This window comes from Curcuma longa, chromosome 8 (genome assembly GCF_044706935.1).
Source record: "Curcuma longa cultivar G26 ecotype Majalengka, Jawa Barat chromosome 8, ITB_CL_G26_1.1, whole genome shotgun sequence".
Classification (NCBI taxonomy): domain Eukaryota; kingdom Viridiplantae; phylum Streptophyta; class Magnoliopsida; order Zingiberales; family Zingiberaceae; genus Curcuma; species Curcuma longa.
This window is the reverse complement of record NC_133868.1, coordinates 3,642,549-3,668,434: the sequence shown is the minus strand read 5'-3', so window position 1 is coordinate 3,668,434 and position 25,886 is coordinate 3,642,549. Positions and strand designations below refer to the sequence as shown.

Sequence of the window (25,886 nt, the reverse complement as noted above, 5' to 3'; positions counted from 1 at the left end):
ATTTGGTACACGCGCCGCGCCGCCTCCCAACTCCTCCTCCTCCTTCATGGATCACCAAACCCTAAACGATGTGGGTCTTCCCACTCTCCCTTGCGCTTGCCCCTCCTGCTCTCACCCCTCCTCCACGGCCGTCCGCCGCTCCGTCAAACGCCGCCTGTGTGAAGAGGAAACCGGCGCGGCTCCTTCCGCTTCCTCCTTCGGTGCTGATGGGGGGTCTGCCCGAGTGGAGATCGAGGACGAGATGGCCGTACTGCGGGAGGCGATGGCGAAGCAACAAGAGACGATCCAGGAGCTCTGTGCGGAGCTTGATGCGGAGCGCAACGCTGCGGCATCCGCCGCCAGCGAGACCATGTCGATGATTATCCGCCTCCAGTGCGAGAAGTCCGAGACCCAGATGGAGGCACGCCAGTTCAAGCGCTTCGCCGAGGAGAAGATGGAACACGACCAGCGGGAGATGCTTATCCTCGAGGACCTCCTCTCCAAGCGCGACGAACTCATCAACTCCATGACGCTCCTGATCCAGACTTACCGAAAACACCTTAGTAGCCTAGGCATCGACGTTGATGCCATCGACGCCGATGCCTCTTTTATCCATCCAGGCGGCTCGCTGGAGGCTACTCAATTCGACAGCTTGCCGACCATTGATTACCCTTCTCTGAAATGTAGCATACCGAGTGATATGGCAGGCAAAGAGGGCTATTTAGATGAGACTACCGATCACCAAAGGTACGAGTTTGTGGAGACACCAAATGCCAAAGAGGACCTTGAGAATCTACATCAGCGGATTTGCGAGCTTGAAGCCTTGCCAGGCGCTTCCAGTCTTATGGACAAGGACGTCATCAAGGAATCGCCACGACAATCTATTAATTTCAGGCAATCATCTGCGGATAGCCATACCTCAGCTTCCATGGGTTCCGGGAAGAATTCACAAGAGATCATGAATGGGGAAGAATTTCCTTCCTTAATTGACATGCACTCGGATGATGGTGGCAACTTTGACAACTTGAGCGATAGGGTCTACACAATTGATGCTGTGCATGGGGTTCCAAAGGTTGGTGTGACTGGTGATTGTGTGAATGTGCCCAACGAGGAAGAAAAGAGACCAGAGGTGAATGGAGTAGTAGTTGGGAGTCTAGATATTGAGAAACTTCACACGAGGCTGCAGGCTCTTGAGGCGGACAGGGAGTCAATGAGGCAGACCATTGTTTCCATGCGAACTGAAAAAGCACAGCTACGTCTGTTGAGAGAGATAGCGCAGCAACTTTCGAAAGATGCAGCTCCTCAGAGGAGTATGGTTGAGAAAAAGCCTTCAACTGCTAATTCCTCCATACTATCATTTCTTAAGGTATACTTTCAGAGGTATTGGATCAAACTAACATAGTTCATTTTTCTTCTTTTTCTGTGCTTACTGACCAATAGCATTGGTGGTTTTTGTTGTGATACTTGAACACGAATTTGAAAAAAAATAGTTTGCAGATAGAAAAGGATACCTTAATATTGGAAGATTTAAAGGCGAAGTAAATGAAATATTTATGTTTAAGCAATTGAAGTGTACTTAGAGAACTTTGTCCCATCATTGATTATTATGAGTTGATTAACAATAGCATTGGTGGATTTGTTGTATACTTGAAACACAAGTTTAGAAATGTACTCAGATGGAAAGTGAGACCATATTATTGGAAGCATCAAAGAAGACTTATAGAAAATATTTTGTTTAAAATATTCTGAAGAATATTATACTGGATGGTGTACACATTTTAGGGGGTGGATATGCCACCTATTAGTTAAGTGTTAACACAACTGCTGGAGTATATGTAACCTGGAAAACTGACATTAGGTCAGTTAGAAGTAATTTTTTGTCTGTGAGAAGATTAACCACTCTTTCAGATCCAATACGGGTAGATTTGTGGTCACCTTGCAAAATTCTAGCACCTGTGTGATGAGATGGATCTGGTATTATTCTAGTGACATGTATAAGGCGAATAGTATTATGGATGCCCATTTGATTTCTGTTATTATGCTTTATTTCTTTCACTTGAAATTATTTTGCAATCTGTCTCCAATAAATTAGATATTTTAGCAAGTAGCAAGGTCCTTAAAGACTTCACAACATGATTTGCTCTTATCTACAAATTACTCTATCACTAAAGAAGACTCATCACCCAGCTTTGAAATAAGTGTTATATATGTTATGTTTTTGGATGACCGACATAAGATAGGCTCTATTTCTTTAATATGGGGTGATAGACACCAATTAGAAATATGGTTTGTACATTTTCATGGAATAACTCTTCCTCAGTCACCGTAGTTTAAACAAAGAGACCACTATGCATTGAGACAAGAAAATGAATTGCATGATTCTTATCTTGGAATGTTCTTGATCTCATTAGGTTCATCAACCAAATCTTGATATTACCATTTCAAACTTTGGTACATTATTGTTAGAAATAACTTGCTTTTCAAGTGAAACACCATACGGGATAACTATTCAATGATTCTCACGCAAGTGGAGGGAATGCTATGCACTCTGTGCAAATCCCACATAAACATTCCCCTCTAGTGTTGCGATCATAGTTTTTGTTTCTTCCTTTCCTTTCTGAGCTAGTAAAAATGTATTTCAAGTTCCTTGAATCATACACATATACGCTTATACAACTTGGAAATACATAAAAAGATGTGATAGCAGAAACACTTTTTTATAAAAGCTTTGCCTTCTACTTGTTATCATTATTATATATAGATGATGATAAGTAATATATATTTATCTCTTTAGTGTTGTAATCATATTTTACTGAACCATGCACCCAACTTCACTATTACTCAAATTACGCACTACCCTTTCGTATTTATCAATTCACACACTATATTCCTATAATACTCCTGATGTAGTCCATGCGTACTTGTCTGAACCACCGTGAGCATTTCAACCACTTTTGAAATAGAAGGGCTTTATATGGTAGCTTCTACATTTTCTCTCACTCACCCGATCGTCAACCATTTTTTAGTGCTGTGACCTATGCTCATGATAATTGAAACCCTAATTGACTTTCAGCGGAGTTGGGACTTTGATTCTCCCAATCTTCTTCCTTCGACTATTGCTTGTATCTTCAAAATTATGATTTTACACAATATTGTAAGGTCAATGTTTAGGCTCATCATCTTCTCCAAAGGTGAGGTTTTTAAGGTTAAATTTGTGTCGTATGTCACTCTTCTCTTTATTCCAAACTTATTCTTACCATCAGTGAATTATTAGTGGAAAGTAAGTGATGAACATGGTTTTCTTTGTATAACTCTTATCGACCACGATTCCTTTCCCTTTCAATCTCCGATCGTTTGTAAACCTTAGTTTCTTATTGCTGAGGGTTCATTGCCCATCGATGAGTTTTGGCCAAAACTCATTTATGACCCTAATCATCTTAGAATCGACACAAAGTAGTATCAGTGCGTTCCTTGCAGCTTTTTGAGTCTGACTATGCTCTTCTAAATTCTAAAGTTTGAATTGCATCTTGTAGGTTTTTGAAATCTGCACAACATTGAGTACTGTTGGCACAAACTCATTAAGGGACCTAGGCTCATCATACCCAACTATAAGACACCGCTACTGAATTCCTTGTAGCCTTGAGTCTGAGATTGTATGACCATCAAAGAGTTTATGCCAAAACTCATTAATGGTTGTACTCTATCCAGAAATTAAATCTTGGGCATGATCAGACTTGAGACACTCTAAGAAATGCGTTAATTTGATGGATTAAAATACCGAGCCGAACCACTTGATACGCTCGATTTTTACCGTTCCACCGTGGGACCGGCACCGACACTCAACCAGCACAACACGCGCGCGAGAATTTCATGTGTCATCGTGTGCGTCAGGTTGCAGCACAGTACACGACAAAAGGAATTGATTCAATTCCTTTTGTCGATCACGATCGCGAGATTGACGGGAAAAAACTTATTTAAACGACGAACTCACTTACTTGGAAGCATCAGCGAGGGCTGGCAGCGGCAGTGAGGCGGTGAGGAGGCGAGGTGGCGAGGCAGAGCCGACGATCAGGTACTATGTAAATTGTAGAGGTGGTGGAATCGCAGTGAGGGCGCCGTCGCAGCGAGATCGTGATTCGAGGTCGTGAATTGACGGAACTCGAATTGTGATCGTGAGTGAAGTTAGGGTTTTAAAAAAAATTCAATATAACAGTTTTAATTAAAACCATTATATTTAAATAAAATATATATATATTCATATGTTATAATAACTATTATATTTATTATATCAGTGTTATATCAAATTTTTATAAAACATATTATTTAATGTATATAAATATATAAAATATTATTTAATATATATATTTTTAATTAATAATTAATTACATAATAAAAGGTAATTATATATATTATATAGATTAATAATTAATTATATAAACCGTTAATTAACTAATATAATTATAATATATAAATTTATTTTTTAATAAAAAATAAAAATATTAAAAAAAAATTTAATTTAAATTCATATTTATAATTTATTCCAAATCAAATTAAAATTATATATAAGTATGTGATGGATTATTTAAAATATATATAATTTCTAAATAATTATTACGTAAATGATAATTATATATTATATTAATAATTAATTAAATAAATTATTAATTAATCAATATAATTATGATATATAAATTTATATTTTTATTATTTGTTAATTTAAAAATAGTTTAATTAAAAATGATAATTCATATTTATAATTTATACAAAATCAAATCTTAAAATTTATAAATTAAAATAGTTTGAAATTAAAAAAATAATTAAAATTTTAAAATAATTTTAAAAATTTATAAATAATTTTAAAATTTTATCAATAATTCAAAATTTTTTAATTATTAAAATAATTTAAAAACATATAAATTTAAATCTTCTAAATAAATTTGATTTTATAATATAATATAAATTATATATATAAATATATAAATTATAGTATTTAATATACATATTATATGGAAAAATATAAACAGAATTATATTAACAAACAATTAATTTATATAATTCATATATATAAATTAATATTTTTGTTATTATTTTATATGAAATAAAAATAAAGTAGAGTAAAAAAATAATATAATTCTATAAAATTATTAAAGAAATTTTATAAATTTTATCTATTAATTATTCTTTAATTAATGATATGTTAGAAAATTTTATGGTAAAAAAATATACAACGGTTTATGAATTATGAATTGAATAAATAATTTAAAAATTTTCTTTATTAAATGATTTTTAAAAATATATAATTTTATATGTTTTGAATATATTTAATTTTAAAATTATATATAAATATATGAATAGTAATTTTTATTATATATTATATAAAATATATAAACAGTAGATATATATTATATAAATTAATAAATGATTAAGTAAATTGATAATTATTAATATAATTTGTTAGAATATTTAGGGATAAATATATTTTTATTCCCTTAGAATAGGTCTCTATGCTCTTATATAAATAGGGGCTTAACCCTTGTAATAAATCAATCTATAATATTATCTTTTACATGGTATCAGAGCGAGAGGATTTAGGTTTATCCGCCTAACCCTAATTCTTTATCCTCTCTCTTCGCCGCCGAATCTCGCGTCTCAACCCACGCGCGAACAAAGAGGCTTCATCGCGATCCCTTCCTGATCGCGACGTCCACCGCAGCGATCGTGACTCTTCCAGTGCTGATCGTGACTCTTCCCTGAACGCGACGCGGTCCGGCTTCGTCAGCGCCGTTTCCTTCTGGCAGCGCCCTGATCTCCTTCGATCCCTTCTCCTTCAACCTCTGGGATTCTTTCCAGGGCTTCCTCCGTGGAGCAGTGAAGTCATCCAGAAGCACTAGGCCGTGGAGCAGTGAAGCTTCTCCAGATTCTTCTTGGACCTCAATCAGTTTCTGTTTTGCTATTGTCAATAGAGGTAAACAGAAACCATTAGCCTCCAGGTCGATCACCAACTGATCATCGCTTGGAAAGAATTTTCTTGCCAAGCTGGTTGGCTCACGTTAGGAGAATCAGGAATTCCAAGTGTGCCTACAAGAGTTCCCTCCACCATATCGACAAAGTTGCAAAAGCAATTGTTGGACAGTAAATACTGCGGAGAGTAGCCATCGAGGATAAGATGGTCTGTAGCAGAGAATAATCAATAGAATCAGACGTCCAGCTATTCTCAAAGAGAGTTCTGTCACTGGAGCTTCCATGGGGTTTGTTGATGCTGTCATTAGGGCAGTTTGAAAAATGACTGGACAACAAAGAATGATCAGACGAGAGCAAGAACTCCTCGCCTAGGATCTCATAAAAGGGTTGTTCTGCAGCTAATAGATCAGGGTGTTCCGGATAGTTTCACGTGCGACGCAACACGATTTCTCTCTTCATGGCTACCTCTAGCGCTTCAAAGTCGGATATCTCTCGTAAGGGTGGCAAAGAACCACCAGATCTGACCCCACCGCCTTCCTATGACGACTTTCTGAAATGGTATGAGGATCGAAAAACTTCTGATTCCCCTGTTGCCGTTGCACTCACTGGTAATTCCTTTGCTGGCATATCTCGCTCTTCGAGTTCTTGGGTTCTTGATTCCGGGGCCACCGATCATATCACTGGTAATAGATTACTTTTTTCTTCTCTCTCTACTTCTGGTTATTTACCCTTTGTCACCATGGCAAATGGTTCTCAAATTCAGTCTCAGGGTGTCGGTACTGTTCATCCTTCTCCATCTCTTTCTATTCATAATGTTCTTTATGTTCCCGGTGCTCCCTTTAATTTATTATCAATTAGTCAGCTTACTCAGTCTCTTGATTGTGTCATCTCGTTTACAAAATCTTCTGTTTCCTTGCAGGACCGGAGTACGGGGAAGATGATTGGCTTCGGATATGAGTCTCATGGCCTATATCGACTTCAACAATCCTCTCTTGTTGGTTCGGCGGCAGCATCTCCCCTTCTTATTCATGCTCAGTTGGGACATCCAGGTCTTGATAAGTTGAAACAATTACATCCTGGTCTTTCTCACTTAGATTCTTTATCTTGTGAATCATGTCAATTAGGAAAGCATATTCGTAGTTCTTTTTCTCCTCGCACTGTGAGTCGGGCTACGTCACCTTTTTCTTTGGATCTCCCATTGATAGGAAATCTACTTCTGGTTTTTGTATATTTGTCGGAGATAATCTTATTTCTTGGAAAGCAAAAAGCAAAATGTTGTGGCAAGATCCAGTGCGAGGCAGAATATCGAGCTATGGCCATAGTCAGTCAGGAGCTTATATGGCTCAAACAGTTGCTTCAAGAGCTAAGATTTGGAGAGGTTACACAAATGTCACTTATATGTGACAATCAAGCCGCTATGCATATCGCCTCGAATCCAGTTTTTCATGAGAGGACAAAACATATTGAAGTCGACTGTCACTTTGTCAGAGAAAAAGTCATATCTGGTGAAATATCTACAAGTTTTGTTAACTCACAAGACCAACTAGCAGATATATTTACCAAGTCACTGAGAGGTCCTCGAATTGACTACATATGTAACAAGCTGGGAACATATGATTTATATTCTCCAGCTTGAGGGGGAGTGTTAGAATATTTAGGGATAAATATTCTTTTAATTTATTTTTTTCTTTATAGAATAATTTTTCCTAAAATAAGTCCCTATATTCATATATAAATAGGGACTTATGTCTTGTAATATCCCAAAGTGATTCCATAATATTTTTACATAATTAAATTTTTATCTTAAGATAAAAATTTTATTATATAATTTAATAATTATTTTTAAAAACTTAAATATATAGTGAAGATATTTTAATTAATTAATTATTATTTTTTAATTAAATTTAAATATTTTTATATATTTTTTATCATATAATTTTTTAATATTAATATTATTAATACTGTAATTATGAATTATTTGATTTTTTGTCGTTCTTAATTTTTTATAATACATATGTGATGACATCAAAACAAGAATATTATTAATACTATAATTATAAATATTTATTCTGAATTATTTGATCTTTTTATTATTTTTATTTTTTTATAATGCAGGGGTAATGATACCAAAATAACAATCTTATGATCCAGCTTGGAGACATGCACGTCGATTAGAGAATCGATTTCATTGGCAATGCTTGCATTGCGATATGATTGGACGCGGCGGTGGGATCACACGCCTAAAACAACATCTTGCTGGTGGATATCCAGATGTTTCTAAATGTCCAAAAGTTTCTCAAGAAGTTCGTCGTGCAATGAAAGAGGAACTTGATGGAAAAAAAATATTGAAGTATAAACAACAACAACAACGTGAACTTTTGGATAGCCGAAGTTCTAAAGAACCAACCTATGATGACTTTGAAAGTCGTGATGAAGTTCCAAATGACGAAGAATTTTTAGCAGCTCTCCATGCCTCTCGAACTCAATATGAATATGAGCAACATATGAGACATGGTGGTACTATAGTTGGCGCTGGTGGAAGTGGCTCAGCTGGTGCTAGTGGATCTGGCTCAACTACTGCAGCAACATTGGGAAGGAGTGCAAGTGTTCGTATTACTTCAACACAAGGTGGTATTGGTCGTTTTTTCCCTTCTATGGGATGAAGACGAGCAGTTGATATTGCTGATATTGATCCACTAGCATTCCCAGACCAAGCTAGCAAACAAACTCGGATTGATGATGCATATACAAAAGAGAAGAAGAAATCAATCGGTAAAAGTATTGCTAAATTTTTTCATTTTAATCAAATTCCTCCTAATGCAGCAAACAACACATACTACCGTAGTATGGTGTCCAACATCCAGAAATCCGGTTTGGGTATTCAACCTCCGACTGCATATGAAATTGCTGGTCCGTATTTAGATGAACAAGTGGAGGAGATTAAGACTTGGATTCTATCATGTAAGAAGCAATGGAGTTTATATGGGATTACGTTGATGTGTGATGGTTGGACAGGACCTACACGGATGAACATTATCAACTTTCTGATATACTGCAATAGAAAGGTCATATTTCATAAATCTATTGATGCAACTACAGACTATCATGATGCACCTTACATATATCATTTGATGGATAATGTGGTTCAAGATATAGGTGCAGAACATATAGTGCAAGTGATTACAGATAATGGTGCCAACTTTAAGAGGGTTGGAGAGTTATTGGAGCAAAAGTATCAAACATTATTTTGGACACCATGTGCAGCACACTGTATTGATTTGATGATGGCAGATATCGGTAAACTCGATATAGTGAAGAAGATAGTGAAAAAAGACGTCAATCGCTAACAAAATTCTTCTATAATCATAAGAACTGGGGTAGCGAGCTACCAGTCCTACGAGGGCAAAGACCTTGGAATTGGTCACCTGGATTTGTTTTACGACAACCTTGGAAGTCGGGTACCAGCCTCTTCAAAGTAAAATAACTTTTTTTTTCTTTTGTACTCATACGCTAGAATGCCTTGGCATTTTTTCAAACACTTGATATGTTTTTTTTTTCATTCTACATGCATTTAACTCTAGGTTCTATCATTCCACATGCATATAAATCTAGGTTTTATCATCCCACATGCATATAAATCGAGGTTCTCATGTGTGAAACGAAAATAACTCTTTAACATTCTACTATAGCAAGGAAGAACTTCGAAAACTACTCTTATTGCAGGTGAGAAGTACTTACCCCTTGTTCTTGTACTTACAACGAACCCTAAGGTCGAAGACTCCGAGAAAACACTAGCGTGTTTAGAGGATCCTTGTCGGCGTGTCCGAATCCCACCAATAAGGCCCCCTAACTCTCTTCTCTTGACTGCATTGGGTTCATGGATTAATGAGAAAATTTATTGATGGGGAGATTTTGCGACCAGGAGCGACTAGGTTTGCCACTCACTTTCTCCTGTTAAAATCATTGTTTCAGAAAAAAAGTGGATTGAAAGCCATGTTCACTTCTGAAGGATTGGGAAGCCTCTCGATATTCTAACACGACCGAAGGTAAAGAAGTGCAAAAAATTATTATATCGGTTAGATTTTGGGACTATATTGCAGATATTCTTGTAGCAGTAGAGCCCTTGTACGTTGTTCTGCGCAAAGTCGATATGGACAAGAAGCCACAAATGGGCAATGTTTACCGTCTAATTTATGAAGCAAAAGAGGAAATTAAGAGGCGTCTACAATCACCAACCAAGTATCAACCTTATATTGATATAATCACTGCAAGATGGGACAATCAAATGGGAAAATATATTCATTTGGCAGGTGCGTATTTTTTAATGATAAAGAATTTTTAATATTTGTTATTAATAGTTATATATGTTTAATTATTTTAGGTTATTATCTCAATCCGGCATATCAATACCGTTATAATCTTGGCACAAATGAAGATCTATTAGCGGCCCTCAGAAATGTAATATCAAGACTACAAACAAATAGACAATTAGCTACTGAGGCTATTAATGAAAGTCGATTATTTCGAGAGGCATATGGTTCTTTTAGCGATGATTTTGCAGTGTCATGCAGATATAAAATGGATGCAGGTAAATATAGTAAAAATCATTAGTAATTATTGTCAACAAATATAAATATTATTTTAATTTTGTTCTTATTTATCTTACAGCTGAGTGGTGGTTACAATATGGAGGATCAACTCCAAATTTGAAAAAGATTGCAGTACGGATTCTTTCACAGACAACATCTTCAAGTGGTTGTGAAAGAAATTGGACAACTTTCTCCCTCATTCATACAAAAGTTCGAAATCGTCTTTCTTATCGTCGTTTGGAGAAGATGGTCTATGTTCATTATAATATGCGTCTTCAACTAAGAGCAATAACAGAAGAGAAGGAAGAACAAGAGTCTGGTGATGTAGACCCATTTGATATTGGATTTGTCCAAACTGAGAATGATCCAATGATGGATTGGTGGAGCGCTGTTGAAGCTGAGAATCCATTACTTGATGAAGCAGGAGACCCACCACGACCATCTGAATTTCTTACTCAGCAGATTGAAAAAATGCAAACTAGAGGAGATATCGATGAGGAAGAAGACGATGATGAAGCTTTTGATCAAGATTTTTGATTTTCTGGATCTCGACCCAGACGTTCTCAAACATCCCAACCCCAAACTCAACCAAAGTCTGTAGATAAAGGCAAAGGTAAAGCTCCTGCAACTTTTACTAAAGAGAAAAGAAAAGTTAAAACTCCTACTTTTAAGGAAAGGGGTCAATTGAGAATTAGTGAAAATCCACTCGAAGCAATTGATGAGCAAGAACATGATGACAGTGATGAAACATCATCACCTTCCGACACTGTAGTCCGACGAGAAATTCGAAATGATGATAGTGATGTCGATAGCAGTGCAAGTACTCATGGAAGTGATAACAGTGGTGATGCATCTGGTGGTTGTAGAAACTTATGTTCCCCCTACTCCAGCACCGGAGCCTTGGACATGTGAGCAAGATTACACGCATGCAACTCAAGATGATGATCACGGAGGTAGAACTATTATGACTCAGTATCGACGTCGATCTAAAGTTGACAAACAAAAGGAAGCTCATAATTATCAAGATATGAGGGAGAGTTTAGCTGAGATTGATTCTGATCGAAGTTCATCATACTCACGGCCTTCTTATTATAGTTCTGATGCATCTTATGGTGATCCATCATATCAGAGTTCAGGGGCGTATGTTTATCCTTATCCTGTGCCTGTACCCGTTCCGATTCCAGTGGTGCCAGTTCAAGTCCAACTTCCAGTGGTGAATCGAGACATGCTGATGGACATGTGGAGAAATCAATATCAATATTGCATGTCATGGGATGATTATTTAATCTGGGTGTTGGAGAACTATGGAGTTGATCTAAGCAGAATGTTGCAAGAACCAATGCTTCCATCTGATTCACGTCACTCCTTTTGGTATTAGTAAGGTAACTTATTATGATGTATCAACTATCAATTTTAATTTGAGTTATTGATAGATCAATTTTCTTTAAAGAAAGATATATTTATTTATTTTTGTTTAACAATATTAAGATGGTCAATAATTGAGAACTTATATCAAATCAATATACAATTTATTTTTAAATTATACACAATAAACATATTTATCTAATAATTACTATATATATAAATAAAAAAGTACCGAAACTGTATCGGCACGAGGCACGATACGGTACCGAAACAGTATCGTTCCGGTCTGGGACCGAAACCTCGGCACGGGTCGAGATTTTAAACCTTAGCAGCAACAATGTCAATGCCTCCCTGTTCCACACCACAAGTGACCGACCTCTCCGCTATTGCCTCACGTCTGCGTGATGTTCCACGACTACCTCCATCGTGGTGCCTTCGTGATCCCACGGAGGTCGCCTCGGGATTGCGGGGTGGGCGGAACGATAAATTTAACCTATTTTGTTCAACACGGTATGAAATTTTAAATCATGCCTTACATGGTTGAAATTCAGCCTTTGTCAAAGTTCCCCAGGTAGTAGACACCCTAAGATCTTAACGTGTGTTAACTTCTTAGTGCAGGAGCAGAAAAGAAGCTTTGCATGCATTGAAACAAAATATTAAAACTATGTGCTGAGTTATGCTAACAAACATGTGAGATGCTTCAACATCGATATTAGAGCGAGACTCGCAACATAAAGAGAGGGAGATAAAGAAGAAGAGAAGAGAAGCTAAGGGAGAGAAGAGTACCATGTGGCGGTGGGTGCAATAAGCATGGTGGTGGGCAGTGGACATAATGGCGACAACAAGTGATGAGATGGATTGAGAGAGGAGAGAGATCATTGGAGAAGAGGACGAGGCATGGAAAGAGAAAGGAATTACATATAAATTTTAACTTCTTTTAAAAAAATACTCCTATTCTGATTAATAAGATTAAACTGGACTATCTTATATAAATTTGGTTCAATTTTAAACTAACCAAAATAAATTCAAATTGAGTCTAGTTTGAATCCACTTAATACTAATAACCATGGTTACTCAATGGACTCCACCTAGCCCTAGATTCACTTTCATTCAACCCTAAAACTTAAAGTATTAGTTGGATTTAGCTTAACTAGTTATCTTAAAAAATTAAAAATAATTTAAACTCTCAAAATTTTAAATAGGATAAAATTTGATATCTAATATGGATGAAGATTTTTTTTTTTTTGTGTTTTCAAACTTTTGTGACATCAAGAGCCAAGAGAGGTTTTGTATCAAACAGGCGTATAATAAACTGTCAGCCAATCCATGTCCAGTATGATATCAAACTCGATCAGATCTAATACTAACAAGTCGACTGTCAATATCATGTCCCCAAAATCTAGTGGGCATCCTCTGACCTCCTGGGTGACATCTAATCTATCTCCAGAAGGTAAAGATACAGTCAAATGTTGCTGTCTAAGTGTGGGTAGTCTACCAATCTCCCTCATGAAAGCACGAGATATAAACGAATGGGAACTACCAGTATCTACTAACATATCAGCAGTAAATGCGTATAATAAAATCGTACCACGGAAAACCGATCCGTCGGCTCGCTGTGCCTCCTCCCTGGTAACCGCATGAATCCGTCCAGTCTCTGGCAGTGGTGGGGGTGGTGGCGCTGCCAAAGGCTGCTGCGGCTGAGTCTGAGTCGGATACTGAGCCGGATAGGAAGGCGGTGCCGCATACTGAACCGGAGGCTGATAAGAAGTCTGAGCCTGATACATCCCCGATGGCTGAGGCTGTGTCTGATACTGCACCGGTGGCTGAGGTGGGTACTGCACATACGCCTGATACTGCGGTCCCGCAATAGAAGTCTGGGATACTGAATAATCTGTGGACTCCTGTCCGCGAATACCATACGCAGCAACTGCAGGTGGAGCAGTCCGCTGCTGACGATGCGTAGAATGAGCCTTCTGGCCCCCTCTCGGTGCTCCTGTATGACTCGCCTGTCCTCCCTGTGTGGAAGTAACTGGAGCACCACGCTGAGCCCTCAACGAACAATCTCGGCTCACATGTCCTGGCAGTTTGCAAGTATAGCAAACTGACTGCTCCAGAGAGCAAGCTGATATCACATGATCCTTGGACCCACATCGATAACAATAGCTGTCACCTCCCTGCGGTCTCTGGTCCTGACGAGATGATCCCGAACGTCCCGTCGATGACTGTCCTGATTTCTGAGCCTTGCCCGAAGACCCAGAACCACCCTGCCTCGACTCTCTACGACCACGCTGCTGCTGGCCCCCAGTCTGAGTCTGCTGAGTCGGTGCGGAATCCTGTACTGACTTCTTTTGTTTCTTCCTATCCCCAAAGGCTCTCTGCTGAGCAGACTCAATCAGGAGAGCTCTATCCAATACCTCTCGATAAGAAGAAATACCCAACCCGGCCAGTCTCACCTGTAAGTGTCCATCCAATCCCTGCATAAACTGTAACATACGCGATCTGTCCTCTGCAACCAACTCAGGACAGCATCTGGCTAACCGGTTAAATTCGGCATTGTATTCCATCACTGAGCGACCTCTCTGTCTGAGGCTCTGGAACTCCTGACGAAGAGTCATCTGGTATGATAAGGGGAAATACTGACTATCAAACATCTCTCTGAATCTCGCCCAAGTAGTATGCTGCTCCCCCAGCATAATACGCTGAGTGTCCCACCAGATCTCCGCCTCATCTCGCAAATGATAGGCGGCCAACTCCACCTTCTCCCACTCAGTACACGCGGTATAGTGGAAGGTGCGCTCCACTGTCTCAATCCATGACTGCGCAACTCTGGGGTCCGTCCCTCCATGGAATAAAGTGAATCTGCTCTTCAGCGCAGCTGCTAGCGCTGGAATCCGAGCCCGCGCTGCCACAAGATCTGTCGGACAGGTCGAGTCCACCACCGGAACTGGAGGAATCACAGTGGTAGGTGCTACCGGTGGCGCGCTCGGAAACCCTGGAGTCGGTACTGCTAGCATACCCCGGAGTAGCCGTCGCAGGAGTAGGAACTGACTGGAAAGCCACATGCACTGCTGGAGTAGGTGCTACCGGAGTAGGGATCACTGGAGGTACCGTAGTGGCTGCAGGAGGTATATCAGCGCCCACTGAGGGATCTGAAGAAGAAGAAACAGCCGCATGTGAAGGTCCCTCCGGTAGATCAGCCGTCACAGCATCGTGTCCCCTCTTACGAGGTCGTCCACGTGGTCCTCGCCCACGTCCGCGCGAAGTAGCACGACCTTCGCGAGTCATATCTGTTAAAAATATTACCCCACATATTACAATCCGTATTAAATTCCGAAACCAATAATTTTTACCTATTGCTGTCTGGAGATGTTCTGCCACTGCTTAGTCCCATGATCTGATCACACTATGACTCCGAAAAAATTCCGTAAACTCCGAGACGCAAAACCACAAATCCAACACGCCGAATAGAACGTAAAACTAAACAATGCAAAATCAAAATCTGCCAACAAATCCGAAAAAACTATCTAAAGACCGTAATACTATGCTCTGATACCATACCAAATAAATTGTTACGCCCCGGGAGACGGCTTTCCGAGAAATTTCGGCAGCATCTCCCCTGTAACAATGGACTTTCCCTGAATACATACACATATATAAGGCCCACACGGCCAATCCATAACAGGCTATGGATTTATACAAGTAAAATAGAAATAAATGTGACCCACACGGCCACTCAACACATCCTACTATAGTATCACAACCACGCATGTATATCAAATCCGTCCAGAAATCCGATAAACAACTCGAAACGGAAATCAAAAATATCGACTCAGCGGAAAACAGATACTGAAGGAAAAACACATCCAAAAGTCTAACAAGTCCAAATACACGTAAACTGTAAAGTAAATAAACCAAAACACCATGGTTCGGGACTAGCAGTGCAGCTCTCCAGACGGCATCAACCTGAAACAGATACAGGTAAACGGGGTGAGTTCCAAAAGAAACTCAGCGGGTATCTAGCAGATATGTGTATAAAGCTATCAACAGTAATATCATGCTGTACAGTCTACTGGAAGGTAAATAGATATGAAAACTGAACAACAGTAGATCTGTACATACCAGAGTCTGATAATCAAGTAGTAAGGTTAAAGTAGTCCCAAAACCAACACATAGGTATCCTGTGCATGCATGTCATCCAAGTGCATCAAACAAGTGCAGCAATCACAAACAAATGCAATAGTGCAGTATGCACATGGTGCAATGCATGTCCTGGTCACCCCTGACGCCAGTCGGATCAGTCACCCCTCTAGCGGTGAGGTCGCGTGGGAGCCAAAACCCGTCAGAGTACTCATCCACAGTGGTGAAGTCGTCGAGTGGGTAGGGCTGTGACCTCTGTGCACTCTGCCGTCACTGCTCCTGCGTGACCGAGTGGACAGGATGTCCTCAAGGTGTACACCTATCCTGGTACCCAAATCATAAGTGGGCGAGCAAGCTCTCATCTCCTGGTCACAATGACAGAGGAGGGATCCCTGTATGCTACCACGCTACGAAACCACTATCCTGGGTGGCCTAGCGGAGCTCTGTCAGGGCAAGTATGCACCAACCTAAAGGTTTCCACTAACCCATGAGTGGAGTGTGTGTGTAAATCATACACGAGCGACGGACTCACACCTGTGCTACTATAATAGGAGCGACTCGACTAAAATAGGAACAGGAGCAGATGATCACAAGACATGCAATTACACACACCCTTTGGTTGGTAGCCCGCATGTAACTGACGCCGGACTCAACAACAATGGAATCCCGCACGTCAGTTATGCAATATATGCAAGCATGATGTATGACACTAGTCCATGCAGCATATATCCAACTACATATCCATCAGTATGGTCCATGCACCACCTATCCAACTACCGGTCCATGTCATATGCTCCACTAATCAGGAATATACAAGGTCTCACGGCTAGTATAAACACCGATACTGAGTAAAATAAACCAGACTAAAACATATGAACAGGTATCAGGTGGTATCAAAAATCCATAAGTATCAGATAACCAAACATGGCAAAGGTATCAGATGATATCAAGAAAACAATAACTGATAACCAGAATATAAGCAGGTGTAACTGATAACAACAATCAGATCCAAGCAGCATATCATGTATAATCAATATGAGCAGAAACATAATTACTGATATCTAGCAATTTACACATATCTGTAAAGACCTATCTATAAAGGATAAGTCAAGGTACCCGCCTGCCAAGATAGGTTGCGTGTAACGCAAAGAATTCCAAATAACCGCAACCGAATAATAGTTGGATCAAAGTCCTGCAGTTAAAGTCACTGCCCATAAATACCAAAATATATATATATGTAAATAAAATCAACCCTATCTAAAACTAGGGTTAACTTAAACGAATCCATCTAACAGTCAGCTAAATGATCCCACATATCAACACAAAACTAACACACCAACTAATTAGATTAATCTAAGAATCCACCAGATCCATAACATCAGTAATCTAATCCTTTCTTTCGGATCCAACCGAAATCAAGTACAAATGCAACCACAAATAATTGCTACCCAATATTTAATCACATTTCATACCATTACCTCACCTCAGATTTGAGCCTCTTCCTTGCTGCCTCAACCCACCGAAACAATTCCGATTCAATCGGATTCTTACAAAGTCTGTAAAATCCAAATCAATCCAGAAATCAACACTATTTCAAGGACAAACCCTAAAATAAAGACCTCCTTGAATCAACCACTTACCCTATCTTTCTCTTCTTCCCCAGCTCTGACCGAAACAAGGAAATCCATCGGATTTCCAAAATCCCACTCTGAAATCCGGAGGAACCATAGAATTAGGCTTAAGCAAACCCTAGATTCAAGATCTGAAAACGTGAAACTAATGATCCAAGCTCAAATCAAGCATAATCCGAAATCTAGCCTTACCTATCAGCTTCTTGCCTTTCGGTTTGCCGCCGCCGCCTGCCCGATCTGCCTTAGCTTGACGGCGCACCTTCGCTCGATCAACGACCAGCCAATCCCAGCTCCAATCGCCGGCGATCCTCCTTAAATCTAGCACAGGCGTCGGCAGCTCTTTCAGTTGGCGTCGGCGGAAAAGGAAGAAGGGATGCGTTCGCTCGGAAGAAGGCAGAGAGGATCGCGAGAAATGAAGATCGCGATCGGCTTCTTAACGGGCGGGTTCGGTGGTAACGGGTATTGGGTTTCGGTTACAGCTTCACCGGTTAATAGATTAAAGGTTGTAAATCCAATAAGCCAATTTAACCCTATAACCCATTAATCAATTAACCCTAATTGGGCCTAATTAATTGACAGCCCAATTAACCTTTTAATTGAGCCCAATCAATTCTAATTAAGCTCAATTAACTCTAATTAACCTTTTTAATACCCTAATATTTCGGTATTTTACAGTAATGTCGATAGCAGTGCAAGTACTCATGGAAGTGATAATAGTGGTGATGCATCTGGTGGTTGTAGAACTTATATTTCCCCTACTCCAGCATCGGAGCCTTGGACATGTGAGCAAGATTACACGTATGCAACTCAAGATGACGATCACAGAGCTAAAACTAATACAACTCAGTATTGACGTTGATCTAAGATTGACAAACAAAAGAAAATTTCATAATAATCAAAGATATGAGGGAGAATTTAGCTGAGATTGATTCTGATAGAAGTTTATCATACACCTGACCTTCTTATTATAGCTCTGATGCATTTTATGGTGATCCATCATATCAGAGTTTGGTGACGTATGTTTATTCTTATACTGTGCCTGTGTCTGTTTCGATTCCAATGGTGCCAGTTCAAGTCCAACTTCCAGTAATGCATCGAGATATGCTGATGGATATGTGGAGAAATTAATATCAATATTGCATGTCATGAGATGATTATTTAATCTAGATGTTGGAGAACTATGGAGTTGATCTAAGCAGAATATTACAAGAATTAATGCTTCCATCTGATTCACGTCACTCCTTTTGGTATTAGTAAGATAACTTATTATGATGTATCAACTATCAATTTTAATTCGACTTATTGATAGATCAATTTTCTTTAAAGAAAAATATCTTTATTTATTTTTGTTTAACAATATTGAGATGGTTAATAATTGAGAACTTATATCAAATCAATATATAACTTATTTTTAAATTATACACAATAAATATATTTATCTAATAATTACTATATATATAAATAAAAAAATATCGAAACTGTATCAACACGATATGATACGGTACCGAAACAGTATCGTTTTGGTCTGAGATTGAAACCTCGGTACGGATCGAGATTTTAAACCTTGGTTGATTCTACTCGATTGAATTTGATTAGCCAATTACCATTAGTAAGCTTTGGTCAAAATTTATCGATGGTCGTATAGTGTCTAGAATTAAAAATTTTAGGCATGGTCAGTCTTAGGAGGTTGTAAGGAATCCAATGGTGGTGTGTTAGAGTGGGTACAATAAGCTTAGGCCTCTCAATGACTTTGTGTGAAAAGTACTCAAGGTTGTGCATATTTTAGAAACCCACATGATGCAATCCAATCTTTGGAATTTAGGTTTAATGGTATGGTCAGTTTCAAGAGGCTACAAGGAAGCACTAGTGCTAGTTTGAATAAGTTCTGAGGTGGCTAAGGTCGGTGAGTTTTGGTAGAAATAGGGATCTTGGGCATGGTTAGACTTAGAGGCTCTAAGAAATGCATTGGTTCTAGTCTTGATTGAATTTGATTAGCTTGATCATCAACGAATTTTGTTCAAAACTCATTGATGAGTATAGTGTTCGGAATTAAAAATTTTGGGCATGGCCAATCTCTGGAGGCTATAAGAAATTCAGTGGTAGTGTCCAAGAGTGGGTATAAAGAGCCTAGGACCTTTAATGAGTTTGTTTCAAAAGTACTCAAGGCTATATATTTCAAAACACACAAGATGTAATCCAGGCTTTGAAATTTATATTTGAGGACATAGTCTGACTCACGAGACTATAAGGAATGGATTGGTCCGGGTTTGAGTTGGTTCTGAGGTGACTAGTGCCATCAATGAGTTTTGTCTAAAATTTATTGATAGTCATACAGAGTCCAGAAGTAGAAATCTTGTGCATGGTCAAACTCACGAGGCTTTAAGAAATGCATTGACCTTAGTCTTGATTGAATTGGATCAGCTAAAGGACATCAGTGAGTTTTGGCTAAAACTCTTTGATTGTCGTATAATCTCCATAATCAAGAATGTTGAACATGGTTCGACTTAGGAGGTTGCAAGGAATCCCGGTGCCATAGAGTGGGTATGATGAGCCTAAGCCCTTTAATGAGTTTGTGTTAAAAGTACTCAAGGCTGTTTAAATTTAAAAAATGCACAGGATGCAATCCTAGTTTTAGAATTTAGCTTTGAGGGCATGGTTAGACTCAAGATGCTGCAAGGAACAAATTGAACTTGGTTTGAGTCTGTTCTAAGGTGGCTAAAGCCATTAGCTAATTTTGGGCAAGACTCACTGATGGTCGTACAGTGTCTAGAAACAGAAATCTTGGGCATGGTCAGACTCAAGAAGCTCTAAAAAATACATTGATCCTAGTCTTGATTGAATTTGATCAACTAGAGGCCATCAATGAATTTTAGCCAAAATTTATTAATGACCATAGAGTGTCTAAAATCAAGAATGCTAAACATAGTCAGACTTAGGAGGCTGCAAGAAATCCAGTGATACTATCTAAGAGGGGGGGTATAATGTGCCTAGGCTTCTAGTTTGTGCCAAAAGTATTCAAGGTTATGTAGACAGAAACCCATAAGATATAACTAGGCGTTAGAATTTAGATTTGTGGACATGGTCAAACTCAAGAGGTTGCAAGGAATGAATTGGTCTTGATTTGAGTCGGTTTTGTGATGGCTAGGTCCATCAGTGAGTTTTAGCAAAAACTCACTAATGGTCGTGCAGTATCTAGAAATAAGAATCTTAGGCATGACTAAACTCAGGAGGCTCTGAAAAATGCATTGGTCCTACTCTTGATTGAATTTGATCAACTAGAAACTATCAATGAGTTTTGACCAAAACTCACTAATGGTTGTACGATGTCCAAAATCAAGAAGGTTAGATATAATTAGACTCAAAGAGACTCTAAGGAATCTAGTGGTGGTATCTTACAGTTGGCATGATGAGCCTAGGCCCATAGTGACTTTGTACTAAAGTACTCAAGGATGTGTATATTTTAGAAACTCACATGATGCAATCTAAGCTTTGGAATTAGGTTTGAGAGCATGGCCAGGACCATCAACAAGTTTTGGCAAAAATTCATTGATTGTCGTATAGTGTCCAGAAATATGAATCTTGGGCATCGTCAAACTCAGGACGGTCTAAAAAATGCATTGATCCTAGTCTTGATTGAATTTGATTAGCTAGAAACCATTAATGAGTTTTGGCTAGAATTCAATGATGACTATAGAGTATCCAGAATCAGGAATGTTGAGCATCGTTAAACTGAGGAGGTTGTGAGAAATTGAGTGGTGCTGTCTAAGAGTAGGTATGATGAGTTTAGGTTCCTTAGTGAGTTTGTGCCAAGAGTATTCAAGACTGTAGATTTCAAAAACCCACGAAATGCAACCAAGCTTTAGAATTTAAGTTTGAAGGTATTGTTAGACTCAAGAGGCTACAAGGAATGGATTGGTCTTAATTTGAGTCAGTTTTGAGGTGGCTAGGTTCATTAGCGAGTTTTGGTCAAATTTTATTAATTACGATGCCCAAAAATAAGAATCTTGGGGCTGGTCAAATTCAGGAGGCTTTAAGAAATACATTAGTTCTAGTCTTGATTGAATTTGATCTTCGGTTATCAATGATCTCTATAATCAAGAATGTTGGGCATGGTTAGTCTCAGGAGGCTACAAGGAATCGAGTGGTATTATCTGAGAGTGGATATGCAGAGCCTAAGCCCCTCAGTGAGTTTGTGCTACAAGTTCTTAAGGCTGTGCATATTTTAAAGACACATGGATGCAATCCAGGCTTTGGAATTTAGGTTTGAGGGTGTGGTCAGACTCAAATGGTTGTAAGGAACGAACGAATTGATCCCGGTTTGAATCAGTTCTGAGGTAGATAGGGCCATCAACTAGTTTTGGACAAAACTCATTGCTGGTCGTACAAGGTCCAGAAATAGACATATTTGGTAGGGTCAAACTCAAGAGACTTTAAGAAATGCATTGGTTCTAGTCTTGATTGAATTTGATCAACATAGCCAAAATTCAATGATGGTCGTACAATGTCCAAAATTAGGAATGTTGGGCATGTTTAGACTTAGGAGGTTTTAAGGAATCTAGTGGTGGTGTTTTATAGTGGGTATGATGAACTTAGGCTCCTCAGTAACTTTGAGTCAAGTATTCAAAGCTATGTATATTTCAAAAATCCATAGGTTGCAATCTAGACTTTTGAATTTAGGTTTAAGGGTATGGTCATACTCATGAGGGTTGCATGGAACACATTAGCCCTATTTTGAGTCAATTCTAAGGTTGTTAGGGCTATTAGTGAATTTTGGTTCAAATTCACTAATGGTTGTATAGTGTCCATAATCAAGAATATTAGGTATGGTTGGACTTAGGAGGCTTCGAGGAATCCATTAGTGGCGACTTAGACTGGGTATGATAAAGTCAGATCCCTTAGTGAGTATGATGCAATTCAAAATTTGGAATTTAGATTTGAGGGCATGGTCAGACTTAGGATGTTGCAAGGAATTCATTGGTTTTTGTTTGACTTGATTTTGAGGTGGCTAGGGTTATTAGTGAGCTTTGGCAAAAACTCACTTATGCGTATAATGACGAGATTAAGTGAACTTTGACACAAGTGTTAGTTTTGATTGAATTTGATAAGGCTTTGTGTACCAGTTGCATAAAACTTTTGGTGGAGAAAAAAAAAGAGAGAAGACAGATAGGGAAGTCGGGTATTTAGAAAATGTACAATAAAAAATAGATTATAATAATCTTAAAATAAAAATACAACACCAATATTGCAGTGGATTTATAGGAGATCAAAAAAACATACATGTCGCTGGTGCTATAGATTGTTGCACCGTTGTGAGGATTGTTAAGAGTGCAAAGCTTTAACGGGAGCAAGATTTTAGATGTTGCTGCTACTATATGAAAGTTGCCGATTTTACAGAAGTTGGCCTTCACTAAATATTTTAGCCGGTTGTGTGTTGGCTTGGAAGCTCATGGTGGTTCGGGCGAGCACGTGCTTTATGCGTGGACTGCGTTAATTATGGGAATATGCTACGTGAATTGGTAAATACGAAAGTGTGGCATGTGATTTGGATAATAGTGAAAGTTGAATATATAGTTCAATAAAACACCATAATTTTTATTGCTTCCTTTCCTCTTCGAGCTAGTAAAAATATTTAAGTTCCTCAATACGTAAACAGATTTGATACCATAAACACCTTTTTATAAAAGTTTTGCCTTGTACTTGTTATTGTTATTATTATAGGATCGTTGAGAGCGTTAGGGGAGGGGAGGGGGGGGGGGGGGGGGAGGAATAGTGTTATCAGTAGCGTTTTCGAATTTCGTAAGATTGCCCATGAATTCTTGCGATCAGAGTTGTAAATGTAGCGGAAAATAAGGAACACAAAGAAAAGCACACAGGTGTTTTACTTGGTTTACAACCACAGGTTGCTACTCCAAGGCCCACTATCAGTTGACCGTTTACGTTGAGCAATCAACTAAATAACTCCCCTCTTACGAAAGGGAGTTAGCGATTTACAAAATGTTACCGCCCTTAAAAATTAAGTACAGAATCTTTAGAGTCACCGAAGGAATGAAATGCCAACTTCTTGTGCAACACTTCGGCATTACGATGTTCCTGATTGATGCTTTGCGTGCAGACGGTTGTCGGTTGTCGGTTGTCTGTAGAATGATGCTCTGAGGGGTCTCCCTCGAAGCTCTTTTATTGAGCTTTCTGGGCGCCTGGAGACTTTTCTGGGCGCTTGGAAACCTTTCCAAGCGACTCCACGTTGTTCGTCGATCTACCATCAGTGCTGCTGACTCGGCATATCCAGGCGCCTGTATCCCTTTTCAGGCGTCTCTATGCTGACGTAGAGGCTCTGGATGAACTTTTGGTTCCGCAACGCTTATCGAGATCCGAGCGCCCGGAACCATTCCGGACGCCTGGAAGTTGAGGTGTCCTGACCACTGAGACTCTGCCACCTCACTGCTTCACTGGCCCCGTTTCACTGACGCCTGATCGCCTGAAATCAATCCGGGCGCCTAGACTCCGGTCGTCTAGATCTAGATAAGGGCGCTTGGAACATAAAGTTCCAGCCCCTCCTTTCCTACATTACAAGTTAGTACAAAACTAAAACTAACAGGAAAAGATAATAGTTTTGCAACTGTTTTGGTCTTGGCTTCGAATTTCTAATGAAATCCTGGGTCAGATCGACGCCTACCGTTCCCTCCAGACTTGTTGGACTTCTGCTTAGCCTCTATCCTCGTCTCCTAGGATTTCCTGCTAGACATCTGGTCCACTTGACCTGTCTAAACTTCCACTGCTATACATCTGGTCCACCTGACATGTCTAGACTTCCACATGGTGCACTTGATCCGCCAAGTCTTTTTGCCTAGTCCTCAAGATCAGGACTTTCCACCTAATCCTCCAAGTTAGGTCTGCTTAGCCTCCAGCCAGTACTTTCATTGTCTAGTATCCACTAGGACTTGTCTGTGATTAGCCTCAACTAAGATTTGTCTGTGCCTAGCCTCAATTAGGACTTTCCTATGCTCCCTAGATAAGCTCATTAGTAATCACTACACACTTTACTTGAACTTCTTGTCATTATCAAAACTAAGGTTCGATCATCTGGTGCTCCCTGTACCAACAATTATCATAGTTTACTAAACTTCAAAATGTCATGAAACAACCAATTGTAGGATCAAATTTATTCATAAATGATACTTTGATAGTTGATAGCTTTGCCTAACTTATATCACACGATAAATTCATTAGCCAACCCCGTGTGGTAGGATAAGGTTTGATTATCGTTGTTATTGCATGCATCATTAGAAATTTTGTAGATAAATAATGTTGGCTTTTTAGACAACATGTGAACGTGATACAGCACATTGAATGAATTGACAAAAAACATACCTTAGTAATTTCTTACTCTTATTGGTTGGTCTTTTTAGTCCTTGCATATTGACCGATCAAGATCATCCATTGTCAATCAAAAGGCTTTCAAAGTATAACATCTTTGGCATACTTGTTCTTGTACCACCCAAATACATAGTCATACTTAGCTGGTGCATTTGTTCTCATTTTGCCTACATTCCCATTTGTTTTTACGCTATGAGCAAATGAAAAGTGTGACAGTGTTTTGACATATCATTTTTTTGGTCCTTTTTCTGGTTTTAGAACATTAATTTATACGAGAAGCATATACCTGTAAACATTATATTAATGTTTGTCTTGTCTCAATTTTTCAGTTGATAGGGACATTTGTCCTCTGGAAAAAGAAAGCTTCAAGAATCAGGTATCGAAAATCTGGGTTTTTTTTTATAATAATAATAATAATTATTTTTTTTTTTACTGTCGTTCTATAATATTGAATCCCTCTCAGGCACACGTTTGGGACATCAAGTAACAGCGCCGGCCTGATGCTTATTTTGGACAAAACTCCCGGAATTAGCAATCGGAAGTGTATCGCAGGAACACAAATGTGATGGTGAACCAAGATCCAATTGCTCTTGCTTGAAGTAAACAAGATTAGTGTGAAACTGTAATGTCGATCGATCATTCTGATTGTGCAGCTTTCATTGGGGATTCTTTTTAAGTTCCCTTTTGTAATTACATTTTTTGGCTGAAGGTGTTCTCATGGTTTGCTTGTAAACCATGAACTTGTAAATATATTATAGTTGGGATTTAAACCTTAGATATTTAGGTAAACCATTGAGTACTTTGCCGTTATACTATTGCCTGAGGGCAGATGGAATTGTTCTTTTGATTC

General features: G+C 38.8%; 2 protein-coding genes and 1 pseudogene across 3 annotated transcripts; 2 read left to right on the top strand and 1 right to left on the bottom strand.

Annotated features, from left to right (window-relative positions):
* On the top strand, positions 1-25,886 carry LOC141833464 (myosin-binding protein 7-like). 2 transcript variants are annotated; one of them, XM_074720918.1, is made up of 3 exons: positions 1-1,359; positions 25,366-25,412; positions 25,500-25,532. In XM_074720918.1, the coding sequence occupies exons 1-2, from the start codon at positions 47-49 to the stop codon at positions 25,367-25,369; spliced, it is 1,317 nt and encodes a 438-aa protein (XP_074577019.1). In that variant the 5' UTR covers positions 1-46; the 3' UTR covers positions 25,370-25,412; positions 25,500-25,532. The 2 variants fall into 2 exon arrangements, with proteins under 2 accessions (XP_074577019.1, XP_074577018.1); XM_074720917.1 differs by having other exon boundaries at positions 4-1,345; positions 25,500-25,886.
* Positions 8,151-11,952, top strand: LOC141833563 (uncharacterized; annotated as a pseudogene).
* On the bottom strand, positions 13,187-14,908 carry LOC141833108 (uncharacterized). Its single transcript, XM_074720498.1, has one exon. The coding sequence runs from the start codon at positions 14,906-14,908 to the stop codon at positions 13,187-13,189; it is 1,722 nt and encodes a 573-aa protein (XP_074576599.1).

Coding starts and splice junctions, on each gene's coding strand:
- LOC141833108 (XM_074720498.1), bottom strand. CDS start 14,908: ATGCTAGCAGTACCGACTCCAGGGTTTCCGAGCGCGCCACCGGTAGCA.
- LOC141833464 (XM_074720917.1), top strand. CDS start 47: ATGGATCACCAAACCCTAAACGATGTGGGTCTTCCCACTCTCCCTTGC. Junction 1,346..25,365: donor CCATACTATCATTTCTTAAG/GTATACTTTCAG, acceptor TCAATTTTTCAG/TTGATAGGGACATTTGTCCT. Junction 25,413..25,499: donor AAGAAAGCTTCAAGAATCAG/GTATCGAAAATC, acceptor AATCCCTCTCAG/GCACACGTTTGGGACATCAA.